This window comes from Apteryx rowi, unplaced genomic scaffold (assembly GCF_003343035.1).
Source record: "Apteryx rowi isolate R43461 unplaced genomic scaffold, aptRow1 scaffold_128, whole genome shotgun sequence".
NCBI classification, from domain to species: domain Eukaryota; kingdom Metazoa; phylum Chordata; class Aves; order Apterygiformes; family Apterygidae; genus Apteryx; species Apteryx rowi.
Genome location: NW_020447508.1, coordinates 561,998 through 580,175, shown reverse-complemented (window position 1 = coordinate 580,175; position 18,178 = coordinate 561,998). Strand labels below are relative to the sequence as shown.

At 36.4% G+C, this 18,178-nt stretch overlaps 1 protein-coding gene across 1 annotated transcript in view; it reads right to left on the bottom strand.

Moving 5' to 3' along the window:
* Window positions 1–18,178, bottom strand: part of KIF16B (kinesin family member 16B) — a gene marked incomplete at its 5' end in the record, with an annotated part of 126,166 nt that overhangs the window by 32,583 nt on the left and 75,405 nt on the right. The window contains 2 exons of the mRNA XM_026055955.1: window positions 9,445–9,534; window positions 16,308–16,430. Of these exons, the coding sequence (XP_025911740.1) occupies window positions 9,445–9,534; window positions 16,308–16,430 (213 nt within the window). The remainder of the gene's footprint in view (window positions 1–9,444; window positions 9,535–16,307; window positions 16,431–18,178) is intronic.

Sequence of the window (18,178 nt, the reverse complement as noted above, 5' to 3'; positions counted from 1 at the left end):
ACAAAGAGAGTACAATTCTATGATATGCTGCTCTACGTTCCCACGTGAAGCCCAGACAAAGCTTAGGATAATCCCTCAGATTAGGCAGTGAATGAAATTTATCACAACTTCACATCTGCAAGTTTGTCAGTACCATCTCTACGGGTAAGGAGAAAATGTACCAGGCAGTACGGATGGAATCAGACAGTTTTTACTACTAGCTACACTGTTGGTTCAAAATTAATCTGAATATTGTCACATGAGCTAGAGTTACAGTTTGGTCATAATATTCTCAATCAGCTGAAAGGATTCAATTTGAAAAGCCTACTTAATCTAGCAACCTGAGCAACATAGTGAGACCAAGTTCTTCTTCACAAAACCATTACATGACTGTTAGAGAGGCAGTCAATAACAACAGATAGTAACTGAACACAAGCCTTAAAATCTTCAACAGGAAGGCAATGTATTAAGAAAAAACAAAACAAAACAAACACTAGTCCAATCCTCCCCTCTGTTTTCCACTAAGCAGGAAGAATACATAGATACAGGGCTGCAGCCTAAAATACTCTCAATGCCTGCAGACGTTCAGGAGCAGCTAAGAAATAGYTGAATCTCAGTAAGCGACTAAAACTCAAGTAGAATTGTCTAGGAATTTTTCATCTTTGAGACATTCCTTTCTCACAAATAGCTATTATCGATATGAAACTATTTGACTGATAAAACAACATGAATATTTTGATATCATGCAAAATCACTGGATAATTGAGCAGAGCATTGAAAATCAGATTATCAAATAATCAAGGCAATTATGCTGTCAAATGCTTCATGAATTATGAGATGAAGGATTCACCCTCCTAAAATGCTTCCTTCTTCAATTTCTACTTCACTAATATATAAGACTTTTTCATAGTACAATCAGTGAAACCTGGCATTAGACTTCTACCTGCAGGTTAATCTTATCTCTTGCTTAATGTATCAGAAGTAAGGTCTATAAAGCTAATGCTATTTTCCTATAAAACCATTTGGAAGCTCACAGGTTTCATTAGCTTCCCAGGGCAGAYGAAAATAGGTTTCATCATCAACCGCAACACAGGAGGGAAGCGGGCGGAAGAAGGGAAGGAGGAGGGGGAGAGAAACTGTATTACTGCAGAATTGCCTGTACCAACCCAAGAAAACATTGCTGCACAAATCTAGCATACAAAACAGTAATAATCACAACTTAATCTCAAAGCAGGGCTTTCACAAAGCTCCTCCATATTCAGATTCAGTTTTGTGGCAAGAAATTCAGATGCTAAATTCATTTTCGCACTAGAAATTCATTGGGAATCATGTATTATGCTGGAAGCAAATATGCCAATGTTTTTGCTATGTCTCACCTTCTCATGTCCTCGTTACTGACTATGAATCCAGAGAGGCCACACGTAATAAATACACTTCCCTGCCATTAAACTTGCACTGAACTGCATGATGTGGTAAGCAACAGTGATTTTTGTACTTTATTTATGGCTACAAATTCTCTTGTTCATATACATCCCCAGATTGATGTACTAAAAAGTCCTAAAAATTCTTTTAAAGACATCAGTGGCAGAAAGTCTCATGCTGCAGAAAAAGGCCAAATGGAGCATTTGGCGACCTACCTATTAAATTATTTCTGTAGCTAGTGGCAAACTAAAGATGATGTGGAAGTAATATTTATATTAAAGTACAGGCTTTTAGAATTCTCTGAACAGAATATAATTAGGAATGTGGGTTGGAAAAGTGTATGTGACAAAATAATAACATAATTCTGTGCTTCCTGGTTGTTACAGACGACAAGAATATAAATGTAAAATGTAAAATTATCAATAACATAATTATTCTAATTTGCACTGAATAAAGGCAAAGGCTATAATCATATACTTTTATAAGAGCATTATAAGGTTTACAGACAGATACAGATCCTAAAAATTATTGTTTTATTTTTTGTTCAATATTTATGGAAAGATATATTGTTAAGGCTAGCAAAGTTCCCAACTAGAAAGTAAAAACTAAGGTGTGCCATTATTTTATGATCTGTATTTCAAAAACTATTTTCTATATGCTTTTCTATACTTCTGTAACTTTGCCAGGGGTATTATTTTAATATACATTATTGCATTTGCTATTTACAAGCACAGTAGTTAATGTTGTAAACAGTTGCCATTCTAATCTGTGCTCAAATATGCAGTTTGCTACACAAAACAGCCTTTAGACTGTTTATAGTGCTTGGTGTTTGCCCAAAGATTAACATGTTAGATTTGTTATGCTTTTAGTATGCTTTATTAAAAAATTCAGAGTTTGCTAATTAATATCAAGAAACATCTTTCCAGCCTAGCCAAAATATGTCAATAAGTTTATTTTTTCACTAGGTCAAATTTTCAAACGCAGAAGTAAATCTTAAAATACTGTTATATATTAGACTCACTATGCAGCATGGAGTTGGCAGAGGATGAAAGAACCTGAATTAAGAATCCATTTAGAGACAAAACCAGACTTTCTAAAATGAGATAACATTTGTAGTAAGGTTAGTAATATTGTCTTAATTACTACATACTACATACTACATACTGCTCTCTCTAATACATGCAACTCTTTCTTTTAAATTGTTTCTTTGTCACAACAATTTCTAAAAATAAATCTCAACAGTCATTGAACCTGTCATAGGATTGGGGCTTCAGTCACAGCTGGGTCAAGATTTTGGCATAAGCATTGAAGATTTCAGAACAAACTAATTTTAAATATCTTAAAAGTTTGTAGTTATATTTATTTACAGATGTAGTGCTTTACACTCCCCTCAGCTGAACACTACAAACATCCATATGTCCAGAACTCAATGCACAGCCATATAAACAAAAGAATAAACTTCACATACAAATTGTTCTATGACCATGTTATTACTATAAATTCTCCTCCTTGTGGTTATCAAAAAAACCCAAACCAAACCAAAACACCAAACTAACCATATGCTGAAAGTTATAAAAAGTTGCATTTCTCAGTCAGGGATCCCAGAGAGAATCTCTTTCAGAATGCAAGGGTGCTCTCCTGAAAATTAATGGCTTCACCTCAAACTTGTTCCTAACTGTAACTGTGCCAGCATTTCATGTTGAAGACTTCTTCCACTTATTATTTATCAAGAACAACTGATGTATGGGCCATTAAACAAAACGAAAATGGAGACCCTTCCCTGGCAGTCACCCAAAAGAGGAATATGGAGGAGAAAGACAGGGACAGCGAGATCAGTCAGTGGTGGTTTGAGTGAACAACATGCATCTTTGTTCATTATTATGGGGTGGAATTACTTCTAAATATTAAGTGGAATTAGAGAAGAACCTAAACAGAACTTTAGAAAGGCTTATGAAACCCATGTCTGTTATACTTTAATAGCAAACATCTATGTAAAGTTGGGTAGTCATAGGCAGCATGGCTGGATGAAACAGGAACTGGCTTCACTGAGATACAAAAAAGTTTTGTATCTCTTTTCTGAGATACAAAACATTTTTAGAAAAAAGGTGGAACAACTACTTTGGATTTTCAAAAATCTGAAATAGTTGAAAATATTTTAAAAAATAAGTTTGCAAAAAATAATTTGAATTCTATATATATTCAGAAACATTCACATATGATTTCTGAAACATTTATTTTTGAGTTTGATGTAATTCTTATACATATGCAAAAYGAGAGCAGCCTATTAACACTTACAGTTGACAATGACCTTGAGTTCACTCAAACAAAGATACTCTGTTACACAAGAGATTTCTGATAAGCAGAGGATACTGACTTCAGGAATAAAAAGACAACATACCAATGAATACCTGACTGTCATTCATACCACTGATACAAGCCTTTCTTCCAGAACATAAGACAGACAGACAAAAAGACCCCAGACGGACAGCACTTTTTCTTACTGGTCATAAAACATAATCTTTACTGTCCAATACTTAACATACCTGAAAGATCCTATCATCCAAACAACATTCCCCCAGCAACAGTCTCTGATCTTAATTTCCATAATTCAAGATATTAGATGTGTTACTGCAATACATCTCACACACTCATTTCCCTGGTGGGAATAGCACACAGGCATAGAGGCAGATCATAAGATAACTTCAGCCTGAAAGTTTAAGTTTACATAGACCTTCCTGCTGCTTCAGATATGGATATTATACCTCTATCTGCTCAGGTAAGACAACGAAAAACTGACGAGGAGAAAGGAAAATTGGCTTAATTACAACCTAAAATTCTTTTAAAATTATATATGGTCCTTTCTTGTGCTTTAGATAGTGAAAGATATTTATATACATACCTACATACACCATACATAGCTAGATAAATTATTACATTCTATTGAACGAGCTAAAAGTCAATAGCTTTAGCACTCCTACAGAAATCTTGCCTCCACGCATATAGATTCATTCATGAAGATAATGGCATAARTGCAAATACACATTTTAACTTCTCTTTGGTGAGCTTTGCAAGGACTTAACAACATTTTAAGACCAGAATCACTATTAGCAATAAAATTGCCTCAGTACTATCTAACAGTGCTTCCCTTAATACTATTTAGAGACTTCTATTCACTGGGAGAAAGGTCTCAAGATTGACAAGAAATGCCATAAGCCAAGCCTACAGTGAAAGCCCCGCAAAACCAGGCCAGATCATGCCTATATACCTGAATGCAAACAGGAACTAAGGACTCCCACATACATGAGGGACTTTATAGACCTTGGATTCAGGTACGGAAAAAGAAATAGAAAACTGTTTCTCTGCTGTCCTTTGAAAGATGGAAGAGGATAGAAAGTATTAGTAAGAGAAGCGCACTGGCCATCACAACACTACATCACTCGACTTGCTGAACTAACAGAAATGGGAGGGAAAGTTTGCCTTCAAAGCAAGATATGGACCAGGAAGGGAAAGTTTTCTGCAGAAATATTACTCCAGTAATATTTCAAAACCATGATCTGACAAGAAAAGATGAATAAGGCAGAAAAGGAGAATCTTTCACTGAAAGCTCTCGCTTCTCAATTAAAGAGCCTATTTGTTCCTGTTTCTGACTAATGACAAACAACAAAAAGTATATTCATTATAGAGTCTACTGCAACTAAGAACCAAGTATGATCTTAATTAAAACTCCCAAAATAATGAGAGTCATTAACAAACTAGCAGTGTAAGAATGCTGAAACTGTGCAAATGACAATCATGCAGACCTAATAAAACAGGCGCTGTTAAAATGCAAATACTTAACTGCTAAAACCCTGCTGCAGCTTCAGTCTTTCGAAATTTGCATGTGACACATTTCAATTAGATACCCAGTTATCAACATCCAATTATTTACATAAAATGAACTGTACAGCTATATAAAATATATGCCATATTCCAAGATTCGTCAATATTAAAGTTTCTGCCCTGAAAAGATAAGCTTTTTCTTTTTTTCTTCCCTCCCCCCCGCCTTTAAAAAAAAAACCCAAAACCAAACCCTTCCCAATAAATTAGTTTTCCAGTACATTCCCTTTGGGAATTCAGTGGCAGCAACACAAAATGCAAGATCAGCAAATTATTAAAATACTGATGTTGCAACTCAGAGCTGAGCAACTAATGAGCTGTAAAGTTCACTTCTAAAAGCAGGGCACTCATACATTAAACACTTACACAATATTTTCTCTGTTCATTATAAATATTAATTTAGAGTTGGAAGGTGAGCTACACAAAATAAAATTCAGCTCTGATGGATTTTGATACCATTACTTTTAAGGAAAAAATTTCTTTGGAATAATATACAGTAACTAAGGAAGCAACTTCGCCAAATTTGTATTAAAATATATTCTAGTATCATAGTAAATCCCAAATTAGGTCAATGACAGATCAGCAGAAGCAGATAGATGATCTTCCATTTGTCAAACAAACCAAACCTCTTCCCACTTTGCAAAACTAATCCAAAATTACCATTAATTAAGGGCATTTTAAGTAAAGGCAAAAATATGGGAAGCCATAGATCACTCATATCTAACACTGATAATGAAATTCCTTCAAAGAAAACAAACACCACATATTTACTTCAGTGCTTCATATTATGTACTTCATCCATCATGATGTGCTCTTCCCCTCTGATAAACAAGGACACACTAGTTTGTGGAAACGCTGATGAGCAGAAACCAAGTGCACATTAGCTAGGTTTCTTCTGCCTGCAAACGCACCATTGATTTGTAGTGCCATAAGCCTCAAAGCAGGAGTGAACACAACACCCCATGCTATACAAAATACGGAAGACAACATCAGCACTGCAAGCAACAAGGATTCCAAAAGAGGTACCTGAGTCACAGGATGAAAACTACCACAAAAACAACAGATGATGCCATGATCAACTGCTTATCTCACTTCTCCTAAACTTCAGTGTGCTTTGTATACAGCAAAGACATGCATACTTGAACCTGCTTGAGAATTTATCTAAGGTTATTGTAAAGTGGGGGCTAGACAAAGTCTGGAAGAAGAAAATGATAAAGCTATAGATTAATTGCTTCAAAAAGAAAAGTGATTAARCATTTCTTTCAAATATACTACAAGCCAAAACACATTAATATGCTTCTCTAATGAGTATCATAGTTTAGGAAACAGTATATTGGCAACTTGTAAGACTTGGTATTTGCCCTGACTTGTATAAAAATTGTTGAGAAGAGAACAAATACCTTAATAAAACATTCTATAATGTGGTTCCTATGTGGAAATTAGAAATTTAAAAATTGTTATCCATGTAGTTAAACCAGTAATTCCATTAATATACTAGATGTCAATCTCCATAAGTTTACCTAAGACACAGATATATGGGAAGAGAGATATATTGATAAGAAACAAATCAGCACATTCAAAAAGAGAGTATATTGACCTTGCAAGCATGACTGCAGACAGAGGGAAGAAGTTAAAAGAAAAAAAGAATGAGAACTGCTTTCTATTTCAAACACATATTTTCCATGGGGGAAAGATAATTATTACCTTTAATTGTTCTCGGGAGAAGCACAGAGGTAATATAACACTGTGGACCCTATACCTCTTGCTCAAAATTGGTAAGAAATCCACAGAACGTGCCAATCCAGGGTTTTGGTGGCCCCTCACTTTTGCAGCAAGCACTACCCTGTTCCCACAAAATGGAAAACAAGGAGAGCTGGAAACAAGGTACATAGCAAAACTTCACTCTGAGAAAAGGAAAGGGGTTCTCTCTCACTCTTTTTATAGAGCAATAAACTGCAAACAATTTTCTTTAGCCACCATATCTAAAGGAAATAACAGAAGCACAATTAGAATGACTGAAGAGATGAAACAACTTCTGTCTGAGAAACAACTAATTAGACTTTTCAACAGGGAAAAGTCTGATAAACGATAAGTTAAAGAAAGATATGAGTGAAGGAAAGGTTTCTTGATACAAAAGGAAGGGGATGTAAAAAAAAATCTATGAAATGAGAGGTGTGGAGAAGGGAAAATATAGATAAAATCCATAGAAAAAAATTAAAAGCTATTAATTACAAAGATATCAAGTTTGGCTAGGATGTATCTGGCAATTGAYTGGAAACAAAAAAATACGATAGTGACACTCATTCACAAATAATTTTTTAAAGCATCTGTGGAAAGAGAACAGTTCAGTTTTCTATTCAAAATTATTTTGACCTTTTTAAAATTTTCTGAAAAAAATCAGAAAGAGAGCCYAATTTTCACATTTTCTAAATACATCTCAGATTTTTCCTGCATGGAAATTTCTGTTTTTCATACTGTTTTGGAATGGGAATGACTTTAAGTTATAGAATCTCCACAAAATACAGAATCTAGTCTATTTTACGCTTTAAACCTCAAAGTCTTTCCTTGCTCAATTAGTTTTTCGCTTAAAGAATATTTCAGTGAATACCAAGAAAGCCTTTGCACAGTAATTCATTCTCTCTCTCTCAAACATAATTATTATTTTTAATATATTGCCCATGAATATATGGCCTAGGTTTCTTGTTATAACTCTCAAAGCAGGATCACTTCAAGTACTTGAATGTTTTATTTCTTGTAATATCAAAGGGAATGAGGAGAAAGGAAGCAAAATATTAATAATTAAAAATTAGATGTGGAAACTAAAAACTATAATTTTACTAACTTGCTGATGGCACAGAACTGGGAGGAGCGGGTGATATACCAGCAGGTTGAGTGACCTTGACAGGCTGGAGAAACGAGTCAACAGGAACCTTGTGAAGTTCAACAAAGGGAAATGCAAAATCCTGCTCTGGGGAGGGATAACTGGGAAGGCTGGGGGCTGACCAGCSGCAGAGCAGCTTTGCAAAGAAGGACCTTTGGGTCCTCGTGGACAACAAGTTGACCATGAGCCAGCAATGTGCCCTTGTGGCAAAGAAGGCCAATGGTATACTGGGGTGCATTAGGAAGAACATTGCCAGCAGGTTGCGGGAGATGATTCTTCCCCTTGACTCAGCACTGGTGAGGTCACATCTGGAGTGCTGGGTCCACTGCAGGGCTCCACAGTGCAAAGTGAAGCGAGTCCAGTGAAGGGCCACAAAGATTATTAAGGGACTGGAACATCTCCCATATGAGGAGAGGCTGAGAGAGCCGAGACTGTTCAGCCTGGAGAAGAGAAGACTCAGGGGGATCTTATCAACGTGTACAAATATCTGATAGCAGGCTGTAAAGAAGACCRGGCCATACTCTTCACAGTGGTGGCCAATAACAGAACAAGAGGCAACGGGCACAAACTGAAACACAGGAAACTCCATTTGAACAAAGAAAACACTTCTTTACTGTGAGGGTGGTTGAACATTGGAACAGGTTGTCCAGAGGGGTTGTGGAGCCTCCATCCTTGGAAACAGTCAAAACCTGACCGGACATGATCCTGGTCAACCTGCCATAGGTGATCCTGCTTGAGTAGGAGGTTGGACCAGATGATCTCCCGAGGTGTCTGCCAACCCCAACTATTCTGTGATTCTGAAACGTTCGCTTCAATGAACTAAGACTTTGTCAGGCACAGCTCTTCATATCTTGAATGCTCAAAGTCTCAGAGTTGGTCAGAAAGATCAGTTTTCCGTTTTGCAGTAACCTGGAAGCCACTATTATAAAAGGGCATCTGTGGAACAATGCGCTTTTAAATGAGGAGTTGGTAAGATGACAGGATATGACTGCAAGTATTTTGCAGTGAACAACAGAAACCTCCAGGAGACGGCACCAGTCATTAGTAAAGGGAATTAATGGTTAGAGGCTGCACAATTAGTCACAGTCTCAYTGTAGCAAGTGTGCAACACTCCATCCTGAATCTAGCAGCCTTGGAGCTTCAGAATACTGAAGGGCTTGCCAATATCAAACTAAGAGCATAGAGCTAAGAGAAATAATGTTTTTGAGTACACTTCTTTCAAAAAACTCTATTTTCAAGACTCTCTTTCCACCCTTTCCTCCAAAAGGAGTTTTACCAAAACTTACCTCTGGGTACTTTAATTTTAAAGTTTTATGCATTTCCCGAAAACGACTGTATCGCCTGAACACTGTCCATGTCTCATCCAGAACTGTTATCTATATTAGACAGTATAAAAAGAAAAAACAGAAGTAAAAACACACAGTGCACAATACTAAAAAGTATGCAGTATGCAAGGCTGTCAGATTAAAATGGGTAATTCCTAGTTCCCTTAAATTCCATAAGCTTTTATAGGTTTACTAAAATTTTCTTTCATTACAGTGACAGAACTTTATTTAATAAGGAGCACTGATTGCAAAGCAAAAAACTGAACACATTTATTCCACATTCTGCAGTGGTCTGCCAACTCTGTAAACACATTAAAATATCCCAAATCATTCCTTGGTGCAGTTACGGAGCTCACAGCCTTCCAGTCAGTGGGTGTTCCATTAATGAAAACTATCTAGCACAAACGTAGTGCCTCTATATGTGAGAATATATGCATTTATATGAATATATAAATATATATGTACACACATGCACACACACATAAATAATACATACATGTTTCTAAGAAACATACACAGAATGAATTATCATGTAGAATGTGGTCCCAATTTGTAGGGTAAAAAACTATATATGCTGGCTTTCAGTAGAAGATGCTCCTTCAAAACACTTTGGGCCTATGTCATGAATGTTGGTGAACATAAAGGAAGTTTCATTAAAATCAGCAGAAGTACTCCTGTGAATAAAATGCTTAGCAACAGGAGTGGAGCAGGAGAGCAAACCAAGTTTGCCATCAGTTATATCCAAAATCCTCACTGGAATTGAGAAGGTGTCTAAAGGAGTTTCAGAGAAAGAAAATTTTTCACTGCCTGAAATTAGGTGAAATGAAAGAAATTCATAAGTGGGTCATAAAAGTGATGTGACTAGAGTCTTTGGTTTTACACAGAAGTCTTTTTGTAGCTCTGATGATCTAAGGATATCAAGAAGCAATGCTGTAGGGAGAGGTAGACTTCTTTTCTTTTTTTAGATGAACTGGTAGAGTGGGAGAAAAGAGAGTGACACTGCCTACATCTGAAAGCTTTTTTTAATCTAATGGGTCTAGTAAGTAATACTACATTGCCTAGCAACGATTTTATGCACAAAGATCAAAAATAAGCATTTTCATAAAATGCATTTCACAAAGATACAGGACTAAAGTGAGTCCTAAAATAAAAAAGTAGTCCCCTCAGAACTGAGCATCTAATAAAATTTAAAAAATGGCAATGGAGCAGGATAACACAGGAATAAGAGAAAAAGAAACTGGAACAATAAAAACAGTATGTAAGCACAATATTTGACAACAGCTAGCTCATGTTTTCAAGAACCCGACCTCTGGTACACCCTTCCCCTGCCTCTCTGCCTTCCTTGGTGGATACAGAACAGTAAAATTGTCACATGTATTTTGGAAAGCAAAAGTCATTATGCATTATATGACATAAAGAACCAGGTTTGGATATTTTTGTTGTTGTTTTTTAAATAAAAGGGGAAGTAAACAAAACCGGCCTTCTCAAAACATAATTTTGCTTTTCACAAATAATAAAACTAGGTTTTTCAAACAAGTCTGCACAATGCAAATTGATTACTTCTCCTTCTTTGAATGGTAGCACTATAAAATTCTTTTTTTCCATGTCACCAATATGCTTCACTGCTACTAAGACATCTGCATGAGGGACTGTATTTCCTTACAAGAAATTCATGTTGTTGCCCTCTCTCAATAATTGTTAACAATGTCTCGGACTTTACAGATGAGGTGAATGGATTTAAGATGCATACTTTAAATTAACTACAAACAAGTAGTAATTCAGGAATACATGCATTATGTTGACCTTAATTAACCAATTAATGATTTTGTTCTGAATAACCATTTTAGCAAACTGCTTTGTGATTTAAATATTTAACCAAACATTAGACTGCAATGGATAATCATAAAATAATATCACTCGTTATTTATGTTGTTTTTGTCTTAATTCTATATTTTAGCATTTCTAACTGAATTGTGAAATTTTGCTCTAATAAAGTTCATTCATGCATGATCTTTATTCAAAAGTGACCTCTTCTTTCCCTAAAGTTTTCACAGAAGTATGCCTTTAGGGGAGCAATCTAGCACAAAGCATCCAGGATTCTTACGGCTTCATAGCCCGGGGAAGAACATATATATGAGCTTGCCAATAAAGTTGTTGCCTATGCATCTGACAGCTGTCTAGGTGACAGGGTAGTGCTGAGTTTACCCAAACCAAACTGCCTGCAGCCAATTCCAATATCCAATTATTCAGCAGCTTTCTCCTATGAAGTCGAATAAATGACTACTGAAAAGGTAGTTTTAGCTACCTTATCAGTAATACTTGTTTGAGATGCACAGGAAGGAAAACAGGAAAAGCCACGTATCTATGCTGTTGGCCTTTTACTCCTACAACTGATATAACCGGTTTGGTCTGTGATTCTTTCCCCCATTTAATAAAGACTGTATGAGAGATAAGATTACAGACTCTAAGCATGGGACCGGAACAAAGGCAGATCCTCTTTTGAACAGTAGTAAGAAAAGCAAATTTGCGTGGCCTTTTATTTTCTACTTGTTATTTGCTATTACTGTAGTTAAAAAATATTTTCTCAATGAAAAAAATATATGGTTGAGTAAATCTGTAAAGCAGATTTTCAAAACATTCTCATCTGGGGACTTACATGATCCTAGACTTGCCTCAGAATTGTGGTTTTATTTGTTTTTTTTCCCCATTAAAGTGTAATATTTCCTACATAAAAACTAGAAATTTGAAGGGAGATTTTTGTTTTCTAATTTAGGTATGTATAGTGCATGCAACATTTGCTTTGAGAACTATGTATTAATGAGCACTGCTTGTTTTACTCCAATTCTGCCCATAGCTTGCTGAGAGCAGGAAAAACTTTGACTAAAAATATCAACATTTGGCGCTGTGGAATGGAACCGCGACATGACCCTGTGTCAACCAGTGCTTTGGGGTGAATCTGCCTAGATGTTTTCCTATAGAAAACTCGGAGATAACTGAAGGCCCTCAAAAAAGCCAGTTTCGTTAGCAAGATAAGTAACTTCTTAAAACGAGAGAATGGGAAAACTGAATAAAAATGAGAAGGCTTATACACAACTTTTGCTCTTGTCACAGAAGCCCTGCAGGGCTGTCCTTGATTCTAGCTCTGTTTCTATCGCTCATGGGCAGGCTGCTCCTGACTGCTCTCAGGAGACCCTCAATCTCCCTATGTGAGCTGGAGGCTCCCAGTTCCTACTGCCTCACTGCTTCTCCTGCCTTCCACCCCTTTTCTTGCCCTCCTTGAGCTGGCTCACTTTTCCACCAGGCAGCAACAACTTCCAGTCACCCCATGGACTTCCAACCAACCCGGACTTCTTAAAGGAGTGCAAGAGAATTGTGAACAAAACATAACGGGAAAAAAAACTATTGTCCGTAACAGATGCCAACAATCTTACACACGTAAAATTCTTCCCATATGCTGTTTCTCAAATGGTCTTGTCTTTGAATATTCTGTGCATCATAACAACACGAAAGGAAGAGGAGAACACAAAGAAAAGTTTCTGGTATTTTAATTCAGCTCTAACATAAATACGTTAAGATCTGATTAAGTTACTGCTGCTTCATCATGTCTTTAAAGACGGCATATAGAACTGTCTCCCAAATGAAAGTTTATTTGGAAATGTATCTATTAATACTGAATATTTAGTAGCAGACTAGCACAAACAACTGGCCTTGACAGCTCTTGCTGCAAAAGAAGAAGGTGCTAACTTAACTCTTAAATAAAATACATCTTTGTTTCTAATTTCAAGTCTCTCCAATAGGTTCTAATGGAACTCACTCAACATCTTGAATTATGATCTGTATCCAGTGGATAAACCTGAGTGGAGAGACCATCTTGCTGGCCCATTCCCAAAGGTTACATATGTCTAGATGGAGAAGATGCTGAGCCTGCACTAAGAGAAAATATTTTTGGACAGTATGTTAGGGTTGAAAGAATTATGTACAGGCCACAGTGCTGCCAAGAAGCGTGGAACTTGTTCTCTCTCTTTTGGCATATAAGAAAATTTTTTTTATTATTTCATGTCATGAGAAGAAATTATATTATTTTTTAGATTTGTTCTTCTGTAGAGCAATATGCTGGGGTTTAGCTACTAATACAATGACCAAAGTATCTGCGGATGAAAATGCTTCTAATTCAGATACCTAGCATTCAAAGGTTTGGGACTCTTTTCCAATTCAACTCAATCATCTCTTGTCTCTTTGTCAGATTTCAAAGAGCTGTTACATGTGAATAAGTCAGCTCCCTATTTTCCCAAGAGCAAGAGGAAACTTGGTGAAGAGAGCTCATTTGGGAACAGGCAAAGGAAATGAGATTAGCAACACCTCAGCCCTTCCCCAAGACTGACACATATTCTGATATGAGACCATCTGAAAATAAATTTGAGCTAAAGTAAGCTTGAAATAAGGAATTATTTCAACAATTGACACCACTGCCTGATCCATCAGGAAGGGATGAAAGAAACAGGTACACATCYTTTCCTCCTGGCCTTCTCTTACTACTTTCCTAGCTTTTAATGAAAAATCACTATACCACCTATTCTGATTTCCTACAGAACACAAGTAGCAACAGATGAAGGTATTACACCTAGAAGTTGAGATGGGAACCCTGCAGAGGAAAACTTTAAAATAGAAAAGTTTGTTGAAGGTCTGTGGATTATAGCTTGGAGCCAAATCCTGACCACAGCACAAGCAGCACAGTGTGACACACAGAGACCTAGAAGCTACGGAAAAAAGCAGAAAAAGTTAATTGCTTTATGTAAGGGAATGACTATAAGAAATATTGCAGACTGACAAACTAAGGGGCCATAGGAGCTGCAGTAAGAATTATATTTATTGCTGTAAGCAAGTTGATAGCAATGGAATATAATTATTAAAGTGATATCCCATTCCCTGACCCTGTCATCCATTTTTTTGCTCTGAACTTCACTAAAACAGTTATTTAAGCAGCAGTTTCTTTCACAGGTAGTCAAGAAAGGCCCAGGAGAGAGAGAGAAAAGACAGTATGAAGGACAGCAGAGAAGAATGGTCATCCCATATACCTTGCCATTAGTCAATGCATAACATAAGCTCCTTCTGTGCCAYTAACAGAAGTTTTGCTCCTCAGCAAAAGTTTTGCTCCTCATGAAAACAAAATACAAGCAACAGAACTTCTGAAGCCTAGTCTCATATGCATTTGTATCTTTCCTTGATATATTCTCCTGTTCTTTCCTGGTTAAGAACACCATTCCTTCCCAACATTTTTCTTCTACTGCATTTTCTCCCGTGTTAAGCCCAAGTCTTCCTTCACATACTCTTAACTGCCCTTTCACCTTAGGAGTTTGCAGGTACTTCCATGGGTTTTAGGGAAGAAYGAAGAAAGAAAAGAAATCCACTCATGTTCACTAAAAACACAGAACTTCTTTTTACTCCATCTCCCTTTACTAACCATTTTACAGCTTAGTAAATCCCCTGGGCTAAAAACAGCTGGAGGCTAGACTAGTCCTTGGGGATGTTTTAAGTGCACTTGCTCTTCTCTAGGCATCTCTTTTTGACGGCTGATGGCAACAGGCCTCTGGGCTTACCCTGGCCCCAGTAAATCCAAAGTTCAAAAGGCAAAAGGAAGCATTCTGTCCAGAAATTGTGCTGTATGTTTCAAAATGAAAAGTAATTAGTACAAAGAGAGCTAAAGCCAACCATCTTAATAAAGAACTTTGCAAAAAAGGAATGCGAACACAGCTCAAAAATGGTCCTACATACTGGGAGGGCAGGTCATCCCTCCCACTTGCACTAGCTAGTGAAGCATCTGGCAGCGCACTCAGTGAAGACAGCTGCCAGTTCTGTCTCTGATGCCATGTAGTTCAGTAATGCTACATGTCCACATGCACTGAGAGCACATTTCCAATTAGATCTCACATCTTGCTTTGAAAAGACACTGGCTTAGTACCAGAGGAAAAATAATGAATATGCATTTTCCCAGCWTTTAAGCAGAGAAGATTAACAGAGGGAGACACTAGAACATAGGGGAAGCAGGTAAGAGTTTGCAGAAGTGAGACTTTGGTAGTGGAGGATGGGAGGAATCAGAACAAAAAAGAGAGCAAGAAAAGCATCAAGCCTCTATAAGAAGTCGTGGATATGTATAAAATGTTTTAATTATACTTTCATTATTACAGGTAAATATGTCAAGTTTAATCATTTTCTATACTTGAACTTTCATCTCAATAGAGTGCTTTCCTATAACGAGTACTCATTTCATCCTGATCTCTGCCACACTTTCAACAGAATTATTTGACATTGAATCTGCTCAGCCCAAGTCTGACCATCAAGTCCTGTGAACAACCAATCCATGTTGTAAATGCTTGTCTTTACAGTGTCCTGTACKGTGTATACCTTCTGAAGCCTTATTTAAGAGTACTGAGGTCTCTTACACAAAGGAAGAGAGACAGAACCAAAAAAGTGAACAAGTGTGGCCCTAATTTTGCAAGACTTATGGATGTGACAGTCACTTGCATCTCCTGCGGGTAAATTACACTCAGTAGAACACAAAATTGCATTTCACTAGGGTTAGCAAGGTGATTTCTAGACTCTGCAGATTCTCAGGTGTGTTTCCAGTTGCTATCTTCATCTTCGCCGACTTTGATGTTGTCACAGTGAACACTGACAGCTGGACAGAGCAAACTAGAAATTATTTTTTTTAAACAAAAGGCATTTTTCTATTTTTATTATTACTATGATGCTACTGTTGTATAAATGCAAGCAACATGCATACAGAGAACCCATACATTAAGGAGAAGTAACTAAAAAGTACTTACCTTTATTTCAAACTCATAGTGTTCATCCTTTCCCTGCCCACACAGGACRTAGCGTGGAATACTAATTTTAATTGGGTCCTTTAGGTCGTCTGGACTTGCTCCCAGAGAACGACAGACCATCCGCTTTCAAATGCATACCAAATAGGGAGAATAAAGGAAAACCAAAAATCACTACATAAGGAAAAAAAAAAAAACTTCACTAAAATTAAGAAAATGTCCACGGCCAGAAGAGCAGGGAAAGAGAACATGAAGGAGGCAGAAATTTCCGTTTAGATACCAAAAACAGAGGAAAGCAGCAGACTTTGTATTAATTCTCTTTGAAAAAAAAATATATATATGAATCAAGTCTTTACAGCTATAAATATTTTTGTATGTGTTTATTTTTATGCAGCAAATCTGTTCACAATATCATGCAAAGCTGGAAGGGATGTAGGCAATTCAGAAAGCTGCTATTTTTTTTAAATCCAGACGCATTTTAGAATTAAATAATGTATACATGACAATTTTTCTTGAGCTCTTTTTGAGCTCAGGAAAACTTGGAACTCATTCATAAATGCCTCTCTGTATGCTGTCTGTTCCAGATAGTTGGGTGAGGATACCAAAAAGCTGCCTAGAAGGGGAGGCTGTTACTTCTTCAGCAGTCAATTACAAATGCCAATACCATTATCCTTAATGTTACCATTAAGATTACTGAAAAAGAAAATGCAGTCAAAGAAAGTGAATTTTAGTTTCAATTACCTGGCTTTATCAAGAAAGTGGTTTCCACAATTTTTTTTTTTTTAACTGAAAATGTAAATAAAAAAAGTTTGCGTTTGAATGGCAAAACATTTTTGGCCATCTTTGCTTACACAACAAATACTTTCTCCTCTGCTCTCCATTTTGTCCTTCTTTCACTTCTCCCCAAGTTACTAGCTTTTCAACTAACACTTACGTTTCTGCAGTGCTAAAATGAAAGTAATTCTTTTCTTGGGAGAAAGAGGAGCTTATTGCCTTGACAACGATATTTATATGATATCTGTTTTAAAACAACTATAAAGCTGTAAAGTCACTCTTAAAACCACCTCTGTCAACATGTAATTTATTGTCAGTCATTTCCAGGAAGCTATTACAAACAGCTAATAGTTAGAGAGGAAAAAAATCTCAAGCAAAACATATGTGAAAAACATGTCCTAATAGATTAAATAATGCTTTGATAGTCATAAATATCCATTGTTATGTTATGTTTAATTTGCAGTGGAATAGAAGATATTATAATAGAGTTGGTTTTTTTCCCCACAAAAGTGCAGAATATCCATCAAGTTAGATTTGAAAACAAATTTAAACAGAAAAAAACATAATATTTGGAACACCATGTGCACAAACATATTGAACTTTGGGGTATAATCTGAAAAAGAATTAGTTGCAGAAATTGCTGTCATTTAGTAGCCTTGGTTAAGACAGTCCTCGCAGATACTGCCACTTAACTTTAACATTCAGCAAGACTCAGAAGAAAAGCTTTCATTATGTCAACAAGGGAACCACTTTCTAACTGAAATGACACTATGTTACGCTCCATGAGAGTAACAACCCTGTCTACTCTCATGTTCTGCGAGATATCTGTGTATATATATATATATACATATATATATATATATTTTTTTTAAACAAAAAAGTATAAGTACTTCAAAATAAAATAACACATTTTGCTCTTTTCTTTGGAATTCCTTAGGGTAGTATAAAGTTTTGTTATGAAAGATAAACATAACTCTGTATTCAAACCACCCTTCTTCCTTCTAGCCACAACTTCCACATCCACAGCAGTAACTGCTTTTTTAAACCCCAAGTGAATTACATTATCATGTCTTAACATACGGTAAGAACAAATGGGAAAT